At 32.9% G+C, this 11689-nt stretch overlaps 1 protein-coding gene across 1 annotated transcript; it reads right to left on the bottom strand.

The window, feature by feature from the left end:
* LOC114042183 (olfactory receptor 10AG1-like) lies at positions 1–930 on the bottom strand. The gene has a single exon (XM_027860849.1). It carries the CDS (start codon positions 928–930, stop codon positions 1–3), a length of 930 nt encoding a protein of 309 aa, XP_027716650.1.
* Positions 931–11689: the final 10759 nt, after the last annotated feature.

The following is an 11689-nucleotide window of genomic DNA, read 5'->3' as shown; positions in this document are numbered from 1 at the left end:
TCATATTCCTGTAGGTAATAATTTTCTCAATGCCACAATGACATTCTTATTTCTCAGGCTGTAGATAATGGGGTTAACTAATGGGGTCATGGTTGTATACAAAAGAGAAAGCACCCTCTCAGTTGCTGCTGAATGACTTGTCTTTGTTTGCAAATGTGTCATGATTGCAGTTACAAAGAATAAACTGACAACTGTGAGGTGGGAGGAACATGTTGAGAAAGCTTTAGACCTTCCTGTAGCTGAAGGTAATTTCAAAATAGTAGTGATGATTCTGATATAGGAATTGAGTATTAATATGAAGGGAATTATACCAAAAAATACAACATCAGCATAGACAGAAAGTTCATTCATAGATGTGTCTCCACAGGCCACCTGAAGGACTGGGTAAATATCACAAAACACCTGATTGAGCTCTGTAGAATCACAGAAAGGCAAAGAGAAAATCTGATAGGTCAGTCCTATCACAACTGGGATTCCAAGGATCCAGGAACCAACTACAAGTCCAACACATACATTGTGTTTCATGATGAGAAAATAGTACAGAGGTTTACAGATGGCCACATAACGGTCATATGCCATCACAGTTAGAAGGAAACATTCTGTGACTCCAAGAATAAGAAAAAGGCAAAGCTGTGTAGCACATGCCCACAAAGAAATATTCCTATTGTGGGTCCAGAGGTCTGCCAGCATTCTTGGAACAGTGACTGATGCATAACATATTTCCAAAAAAGAAAAATTTCCAAGGAAATAATATATAGGTGTTTGGAGAGATGGATCTGTTTTGGTTATTAGAATGATGAGGCCATTTCCTAACAGGATACTCAAATAGATGACTAAGAAAATTCCAAATAGAAATCCTTGTAGGCTGGGAAGATCAATAAATCCAAGGAGAATAAACTCTACCACCAAAGTGACATTTGATCCTTCCATTTTGTTTAATATATCTCATTGCAGAAGTAGTCAATTCAAGATAGGAAAGTCAGTTTCATTCACAGACACTATTTCTTTTTTTTTTTTTGATAAAATGAGGATGTTGGATCACGCGATTTTTAAGTCTTTGTAGATCTAACATTACACTTTTAACACTACCCTTGGGCTCCAGTGTTTAGTATTTTAAGCTCTTCTCCAGCTCTGTCATCCTATGTTCCAAGTGTAGCAACTTAGAGGCAAGCTCTCTTCTTCCAATTTATAGGAAACATTCCCCAGAGAGCACATTCTCCCACATTGTACTTTATTTCCACCATTAGAAAATAAATTAATACTCCTTAATGAGGTGTTTAACTTTCAGCCAGAGGATCAAATGAGCTCTAAAGCTATTTATTAAAATGAATTATTAACATATTTTGCACAAAACACTTTCCCAATTAACCTAGAGCATGTAATCCCTCAAATACACTGATCACCACTGAAATAAGTGTACATAGAAGGAGGTCACAAGGACTGAAATATACACCCATACATAGAAAATATATGTGATTATGGAGTACATCAAGAGGGGATATTTATAATTCTAATGCACCAAGGCTGATGATGGCCTTGCACTGGTCCCACTGGCCTTGGTTTTATTGTCTTCTCCAGATACCACTCCATTCCTCATTGTTGTTTATGATTTGTCTATAGTCACCACCAGCTCCAAAATCTAGTTAAGCTAAAATTATCAGTGATGTTAAGATATATAGATGTTCTTTCATCCTTAGTCCAGAGATAATTCTCCTTGACAGAAAAAGAAAATAGAAACAAATAAGCATGGATGAGCAATGCAATCTCTTTGTTATGGTAACATATTCTTATCCACTGTATCATCAGTTCCATATATAGTCCTTCCCAACCTCCTTTTAATATTATTTATTCAATCCAATTTTATTGTTTTTCTTTGCATTATACAGCAGGTTAAGATCATTCTAAATATTAACACATTGCATAGTATCCATATAGAATCATGTCCTCATTTTGTATTTGCCTTCTATCAAATTAAAACAAAATGCTTTTATCTCAATTGGATATTGAGTACCTATGTGTCCAAACCACAATTTAATCAAGTCAGAGTCACAGATTTTTAGAGTCAGAAAGAATCTCAGTAGCCATCCACTACAGATGAAGCTAGATAGAATTTGCACCATAGCATCCTAAACAAGAGTCCATCTAGCCACTGATTATGGATTACTAATAAAGGCAATGGATAGAACACTAGATCTAGACCTAGAGTCTAGAACTATTGAGTCCAAATCTGGGTACAGATATCAACTTTGTGACCCTGTTCATTCACTTAAACTCTGCTTCAATTTTTTCACTTATAAAATAAATCTAATGATAATACTTATATCCCAAAGTTACTTTAAAGATAAAATGTGAATATATTTGAAAAGTACATTGCAAACATTAAAGCAATATGTAAATGTTGTTGCTCCTGAAGATGATGATTGCCTTAAGGCAATAAACACATTAAATTTTTAGATAGATCTAATATTATGAAAGGACAGTTGGGTAGCTTATCAGAGCATTGGGTCAGGAGTCAGGAAGACTAGAGCTCAAAACTTGTAGCCTATAACAAGAAATAACTGGCATTTTTAGAGTTTTTATAAAACAGAAATAAACAAGTATATTACAGATGAAATAAAGTTGTATAAAATAAAGTACATGTATCACTGATACATGTACTAGGATAACAATTTTTGGCTGCTTTTGTTTGTTTTGATTTAGTTTTTACCCATGCCTGATGGGCAGAGGCCATACTACAAAAATATCAAATGTAGGCTCTCCCCATAGGTACACAGGGTATCTCATACTTCCTATAAATGTAATTAGACAAATTGTTTGAAAAATCTCAAATTCAATCTTATAAAGTTCCAAGAAGTCATGAAGAGTTGCTTAAAACTGTCTATTTGAGAGAAGTGAGAATAAAGGAAGATGAAAAATCATCAGAAATCTACTTCTCTCTCTCCTCTCTGTCTCTGTTTCTCTCAAACTATAGAATATTAATAACTTAATATACTCAGAATAAGAATGAAAAAAACAGTAAAAACTACACATAAAAGAAGAATGTTGTCCCTTTTTGCCTGGGACAGATGTGCAACAAGGAAGGAAATGTCACTGTTATCCCACAGTTAATTCAAAACCTTTCTCACTCACTTCATTAAGTTTCAGCTGTCACATTTTCCATTACCAGGAAATAACAAATTATTTAAATATTTTTAGAGGGATGGGGATTAAGGAAGGGCACAGATTGCAATTTCTCTAGTGTAAGCACCTCACAGTTAAAAAACTCCCTCACTCCAATGAAGATCTACAATTTGCAGTCTTAGAGATGCATGGGAACTCTAAGTTATTGAATAAATTTTCCAGGGTAAAATGATGAGTTTTTGTAAGATGAATGAACCATAGCCAGGTCTTCAATCTCAAACTTTGAACACTTTCTCATATTTAAGTGCAACAAAACAAAATGCATATGATTACTAATGAAATTAGTTATGCTAAAATATTGTTATCAAAATTAGGCAGAAGTTCATGGAAACCCCCTACTCCCCAACTTGGCCTAGTCTGAGCCATAGAAAGAAAAAAAAATCTCTCTACAACATTCACCCAAATTCTTCATCCAGTATTTTCTTAAAGAATTCCCAGCATCATCACATGCTACCACTAATTAGTTCCATTTATTTATATTTCTTATTAGGGAGTTTTTCTTTTCATCTTTATATTAAGCCTAAAGTGGTTTCTCTGTTCTCTCTCTCTCTCTCTCTCTCTCTCTCTCTCTCTCTCTCTCTCTCTCTCTCTCTCTCTCTCTCTCTCTCTTTCCATCTCTGTCTCTCTCAACTTCTTAATTTTCTTCAAAAATAATGGGAACAAAGTTAATTTCTATTCTGTGTAATGAATCTTTAAATATCTCAAGATAGTTACTTGTCATCCATCAAGAAAATTCTCTGACTCTATGCAATAAGAAAAAAAAATGCACTTTGTGTTCTTTGAGTTCTAAATTTTCATAATTATTTAGTTAAATAATTACTTGCATTAATCTGATTTTTAGAGAAATAGACAGATTGACATAGATAGCTAACAGATAGGAGACTATTTCCTTTCTCTTCAGAATTTTTTATTTGATACTACTGAATTTCTTTCTAAAGGTTTTCCAAGAATTCTTGGGCTCATTCCTCTTCTACTATTTTATTTTTTAGCATTACAATTATCCTTTGGCTGAACATTTGAAATCTATTGTTCTGAAACTTAAGGTATACCTCATAACATGACCAGCAATTCTTTTCTTCATCACAAAATTCAAAGTAGAATGATTATATCCCTATATACCTTTGTTTCCAACATTTCCTCCACAAAAATAATTTCTTACATGTTCATTATTATCTCATAAAGAATAATATTCACTTAATTCTTTTATAACTTTAATCGGATAGAGCTACTGTCTAGTCAAGGAACAAAATTATCGTCCTTTCCATTTTTTTTTCAGAAAGAACTCCAGAAGATATCTAAATAACTAAATCCTCAAATGAATTTTATACCTTGACAATGTTCTACACTTGTGATCTATTTGTCATACTCATCTACTTCCCAATGTAAAGATTATGTCTCAAATTGGTAAACAGCATATATAAGAAATAAATACTTTTTTGTTACTTGTAAAATATTGAATATGTGAAATTATTTACATAACTAACATATCCATAGAAGTAATATTTGTGTATTGTTAAGAATCAAAACAGTGAAATGACGGAATTAATTTAGGAATATAAAAAAATATTGTCATCCTTTTAGGAATGATCAGATGTGGAACTTTAACAACCATGATAAACTTGTATGAACACAAATAAAGGAATTAAAAATTAAGTGTACACAATGGTATAAATAATAAAGAGGAAAATGATACTAATGTGCAGTCACACACTAATTTCCATGAAAAATTATGATCTTGGTGATGAGACGGAGAAGCATAATCCCCTTTTGTTGATAAATAGGAAAACATAAATACTGATATTGCTTATTCACTAAGTGACAAGAATCTATCATTTATCTATCTATATATCTCTTCATCTGTATTTTTGTTGGTGGTGAAATTGATATGATATTCCATGATCATTTGTAGATTTAGCCCTCACTCATTGAATCATCATTCATAATAAGGAAACATTTAAATGTAACAAATGAAAAGCAATTGTGGCACAAATATGAAAGCCATATTCCCCTACGTCTCTACCTCTACCTAGGGGAGGTGGTTGTACTTAGTCAACCCAGGACCGTAGTTTTGGCTACCCTTTAGTATTATTGACATTTATATTATTGTGGTTATTATTCATCATATCCTCCTGTTTCTTCATGAATTGATCTGGAATGGTCCATCAAGCCTACCATAATATATTTTGATATTAATATCTACAATAATAGAAGCAAGTATACAAAATAAGATCAACAAGACGCATCTACAGGGAAATATCTCTATTGGCCATTGGACGGAAAAGGTAACTGACATGCTACAATGATAAATCCTTCATTATTTCCTAAGGCTATCCTCTGGCAAGTTAGGCAGAGCTTAACAAGCAAAAGGAAATCAATAAGGGACATATTTATCTGGAGAGTGTTAGACACAAAGATCTGCTAGATTTTCCTGCTGTTCACAGACAGTTGGCATAGACTCTACAAATAAGAGTTCCAGATGTCAAGTTCCTCTTGTGTATAAAGGCATAGGAACTGTTTGGTTCAGATGTGGATTGTATTTCTACTTCACTAAATTCAAGGAATAAAGAATATTAAGGCAGCTAGGTGATGTGGTGGATAAAGCACTAGGCCTAGAGTCGGGAAGAATTGAGTTCAAATACAGACTCAAACGCTTTCTAACTGTGTGATCCTGGGCAAGTTATTTAATGCTATTTGTCTCAGTTTCCTCATCTGTAAAATGAACTGGAGAAGGCAATGTCAAAACATTCCATTATCTTTTTCAATAAAACCTCAGTCAAGGTCACAAAGTATCAGACACAGCTAAATGACTGAACAACAACAAAAGCATATACCCTTCAATATTTTCTTTCTGTAAGTTGAAGGAATGAAATATATCTGTTATTCTTTAATAAATGCATGGTCTTTCACATTCATTTCATGTATATTTTCACTGATAGCTCACAAATGATTAATATATTATTTACCCCTTATATATTGCACACATTTATGCCTTTTTAAATTGATAATGATAAAAATGATAATCAAATATGACCTGTTTTATTTTAATGTGTATATTAAAAGTTTGACTACCTGTCTTAGTAAGAGACTTTGTTCCTTTCCTAGGACTTATTGTGATATTTGATGTGATTCTGATGAAAATCTGAAAATTATAAGTGCTATATGAGCAAGAGCATTTTTTATTTGTAATCTAGAGTTTTTTGGTTTGACTTTATGGGAATGATTCCATTCTCATCACTGAATTTTGATCCCTTAGTAGGATCTCATGCTTAGAAAAAAAGGAAGTTAAAAATCATAGACCCAAATAAATATCCTTCAAGTCAGAGAAGACAAAGGTAAGAAAATATAATAATGCACACTTACTTTTCTTGGACAGAAGAAAAGCACAATCAGATCCTTGGTGGAGATGACTAAAATTATATAAACAAATGACCTTTGACATTAGCAAGATGTTTTAAGATTACAAACATTCTTTGGAAATAAAGCTTGTCCCAAAACTCTTAGTGGTGTTTGAAGCTATTACTGCAATTATGTCAGACAGAAATACCCGATGAAATTACAGATGACACAGAAATTATAGATGAAACTATTACAGATGACACAGAAATTATAGATGAAACTATCAATGCAAAACAACTGCCTGTGATTTTTTTCAAGGATTCATCCACATTCTGTTAGAGTCAAACTTCAAACTCAAATCACCAACTGCAGGCTCATTCATGACGCAGCCTTTCAATTAAAGTCATATAACTGCCCCCACTAATAAATGACAGAACAGGAACCAGTCTTCCTCTAATTATACATTTTACCTTCTTTAACTTCTAATCTTGCATTGTTCTTTAAATACAATAGCCCCCCTCTTCCACTCTGCTCTTCAGGGACAGCTCCTCCTTCAGGTCACTTTCCACTTTTTAATAAAAAGTAATGTCTTCCAAGTGTAAGTCCAACAGGCTCAACATAAATTAATGAGGCCACATGGTAGTAGACAGAAAAGGAGGCTTAGACTCAGGAGATCACAGGGAAAGTCCTGTCTCTGCCACTATTTATATGTAAGTTGACCAATAACTGCACATATCACAGTCTCCATTTCTTCTCTTCTTTACTTTCAAAGTATTTTTTTCAAATTTAGAATAATAATAATAATTTTCAATTACTTCTCAGTCAAAGTAGTTCTTAAGTAGTTGGAAATTATTTTGGAATATAAAAACTACAAGAATTAGGCATTAAAAATCAGCATGGAATCTTTCTAGGAGCTGCCTGCCAGAGTCTCAGATTTAATATATTTTTTGTTTCACTAAGACGCAAAATAAGATTCCAGAACAATCCAACTGGGGACAAAGTTATTATATATTTTCTTGTGTCCTTGCTCACAATAGTCTGGGCTATTCCTATGGAAGTGAAAGGATGTCGATTAATTTTGTTATGGCTAAAGAAGTTGTGGTATGTGATTGTAATGTAATACTATTTGGTATAAGAAATGATGAGCAGGATATTTTCAGAAATAATGAGGAAGACTTATATGAACTGATGCAAAGAGAAATGAAGCAGAACATTGGACACAGTAACAGCAATATTGTAAAATGATCAACTGTGAATGACATCTATTATCAGAAATACAGTAATTTAAGAAAATTCTGAAGAAATTATGATGAAAAAATGCTATTCAACTCCAGAAAAAAGAACTTATAAAGTCTGAATGTCGATTCAAGCATACTTAAAAAAAATGACTTTCTTTATTATACTTGCTTTTGTTTTGTTTTTTTTTTGTGTTTTGCAATATGGTTAATATGAAAAGTGCTTTGCATGACTAGACATGTATAAACTATATCAAATGTCTTTCCTTTTCAAGCAGGGCTAAGAAGAGTGAGATAATTTGTAACTTAAAAATTAAAAATGAATATTTAAAAATTATGTTTCCATGTAGTTGAGAAAAATAGTTAAAATAATTAAAAAAATTTTTTTAAGTACATCAAGGCCAAAAAAGGGATTGGAATTGTGGTAATGTATTCCCTGGATAAATTTAGATTCTGAATCCCAAACATTTGGTTCCTATTTTAGAATTGGATATAATAGTTCAGTCTTTCTAAGAATAGGTGGTAAAAATATTTATTAGTATTGTAATGATAATGTTAAAAACATAACAATGATAATACTGTGGATTAAAATAATTTTATAGTATTATAAGGTTTAAAAGTCACTATCAATATTAATATAATTTGATCCTTACAAACACCCTTTTTTTTTTAAAAGATTTTATTTCACTGTGTTACCAGGACACTAGAGATAGTGAAAGAAGGTTCTTGATGGGAATAGGCTTTATGGATAAGCCCACCACTGAACTGTATCCTTAAGAAAACATTGGCAGAAAAAGGCAGCCATTTTTTAAAAAATGACTTCAGTAGATATACACACATAATCATTACACACACACACTCACACACACACACACTCACATACATTTAATTTGAGATTTTGTGACTATTAGATAGGATGATATCATTTATAAACTATTACCTATTTACATACTTTCAGAATTAAAACTGACTCGTTCATTTGCAGAGTTTCTAAGGGCCCTTAGAAAGCAAAAGCAAAAAGAACCTCTTTCCCTCTCCTTCTGCTTTTCCCACCCAAATCACAGCAAACATCTAACCCAAACTTAGCAATGGGACTTCACCCTTAGATTGTATCCAGAGGTAATTCCCAGAATCCATTGGCTTTATACTTCCCTGATCTTTCTCCTTCCTTCCCTGATCCCCCAAACCCTAGCCCCAAAATTCAAAAAAGCATTAAAATCAAAACCTTCATCAATATAATACTAAATTTAAAATATATCCAAAAAGAAAAAAAGAAAGCAAAACAAAAAACCCAAAATTCATCTATTAAGGAGAAATCAATTTGATGGAAATATTACTGATAAGCATTTATACTGAGCTAGTTTGGACTAATGAAGGTTTGCAGTCACAAGTCCACAGGTGAGCTTTGCTTTAACATTTCCTTCTTCCTCTCACCCTACCCACAAAATCCCAATCCCCTTTAAGTAACACAAAGGTGTCAGAGAAACACATAAGTAGGTAGGGGCCAGAGAGAGGGCCCAACAGTGACCACTAACAAGAAAAGTGAGGTTTCTAACATATACTTGAAATCAGAAGAAAATGAGCAGCATTTCAAGATCTTTTGGAAGACCAATATTTACTTTCATTTCAACAATTGCTAGTAACAAACTGTGTAAGGGGGGAGTCATGGAGGCCCCACTGAAATTCTGAGAAATGTTATCCCTGATTGTCCAGTGCCCAAATTAGGAAATTTCTTCTGTAATTTTGGGACTTTCAAAGAAAATGTAGGAAAAAAAGAGGACAACTTTGTGTGGAGACTTGAGGAGAGGGGAATTTGATTGTCCTGCAAAGCTTCTCCTTGAACTGCCTCTACAGGGCTCCAAGGGCAAAGGGTATTAGGACCAAGAAGAACAGTTATATTATACCTATTATTGAAGCACATGGCCATGGGCTGCTTTGCACCTGGGTCAGACTGCTGGGTTGCTGAAAAACTGTACCAAGGACAGAGTTCCATTAGGAACTCCTCCACTGAAAGAAAAGAGAACCAAGATCTGTACAATGGCCCCCCTGGACACAGTGTGTATAGTCAGAGAGGACCACAAGTAGTACATTGAGCCCCACAGACTCAAGTGAAAGCATATCCAAAGTATATTGCATTTATTTTGATGGTACTCATTGAGCAGAAGGAGAGAGGGGCCTACTTTGAGAAACAGGAAGTGGGGAAGAAAATGCAATTCCAGCAAACTCACAGATGGCCATAAGACCCATAGGCAGCCACATCCACATTGCCTCCTCTTCCATCCATGGCAAATTAAAAGAGGAATTTTTTCATAAGATACTCAAGAAAAAATGGAGCAATGTTATCTAGTGTTGTCTTAGTTTTAAATATTAACTCTGATTTTTATTACTTGCTTAAGCAGATAAATAAATAAATTTCAGATAAATAAATGATTTTGCTTCAAAGTATCTTAGGTCCCTCATTTGTGAAAAAAGGTAAGAAGTGGTAAGCATTAGGACCAGACTAGATATAAGCAGACCAAGGATCTAAAAAGAGGATTGGCATTTTCAAAGACACTTTTCACAATATTTCAAGTATCCTAATAGTGGTTCAGAAATAGTATCTGTCTATTCTTTGTGTACTCCAGGATTTAGTTGATTTTAGAATTATACTCCAAATTTATCAATGGTAACTGTTTTATTTTTAACTGTCTCCTTATTTATTTCAATTATATTTCTATTTATTATTTTTTGTTCTGGTGTTTTGCGACCAAATGGCATTCTCCTTGGCAGAAAATGAAAGAAGCAAAATAAGAATTTATTGGCTCTGTTTTCTCTCTGTTGTCAATTTTAAGTGTCTTTCACTAAGGCATTGTTGGTGCATTTGTGAACTAGTCCAATTATTCTGGAAAACAATTTGAGATTAAGCCTAAAAGGCTATAAAGCCATACATGCTCTTTGACCCAGTGATAACACTACTAGGTCTGCATCTCAGAGAGATCAAATAAAAGAGAAAATAACCTATTCATATAAAAATATTTATAACAGCACTTTTTGTGATTTCAAAGAATAGGAAATTGAGTAAATGCCCACCTATTGGGGAATAACTAAACAAGCTATTGTATATTATTGTGATTAAATACTATTGTGCTATAAGAAATGATTATGTGGACACATATGAATTGATGCAGAGTAATATTAGTAGAACCAGGAAAATATTGTACACAGTAACAGCAATATTGTAATGGTGATTTACTGCTTAAGACGGTTATTCTAATCAAAGCAATGGTTCTAGAACATTCCAAAGGAGCCATGATGAAAAATATCATCCACTTCCAAGGAGAGAACTGGTGAACTCTGAGTGAACATAAACCATACTTTAAAATAAATACTGATTGTCTCAAACACTTATAACTACCTTACTCTTAATATCTCCTCATTACCTAAAACAAAGCATGATTCTTGTTAAAAGCTAGTGTTGATACTTATTTTTCCCATCAAATTCAGCACGTTCTAAGTTCTAGTGCAATTAAATTTATTCTCATGACATCCTCTCATGTTTAATAATTCACACTTTGTTAATAAATTTGATTTAATATTTTGTACTTTTCCTCTAAAAATCTGATTTTGGGAGTTTTCTATACATATCATCACTGTCTTCAGAATTCTTGTTGTTTTTTTTCTCAACAATATTGTCTTTTTATATTTCAAAATTTTATTGTTGAACATTTTCCATTTGTGTTAAAATAATTTGACTAAATTTTTATACCATAAATTGTTGTCTGTTTTTCCTTTCAATATTTTGAATTTTGCTTTCCTAATATCAAAATGAAATCTTACAGTATACCCCTCATTATTTCATTTTTTCTCATTTTTTTTCTATCACAAACTCTAACAAGAAATACTAACTTCAAAAGAAGCTTCCTCTCATTTTTACATTCAGCAACTATTTACTCTCTGTT

Source organism: Vombatus ursinus, unplaced genomic scaffold (assembly GCF_900497805.2).
Source record: "Vombatus ursinus unplaced genomic scaffold, bare-nosed wombat genome assembly UNPS02014291.1, whole genome shotgun sequence".
NCBI classification, from domain to species: Eukaryota; Metazoa; Chordata; class Mammalia; order Diprotodontia; family Vombatidae; genus Vombatus; species Vombatus ursinus.
The sequence above is the reverse complement of the archived record's forward strand: the minus strand, read 5'-3'. Positions and strand labels throughout refer to the sequence as shown.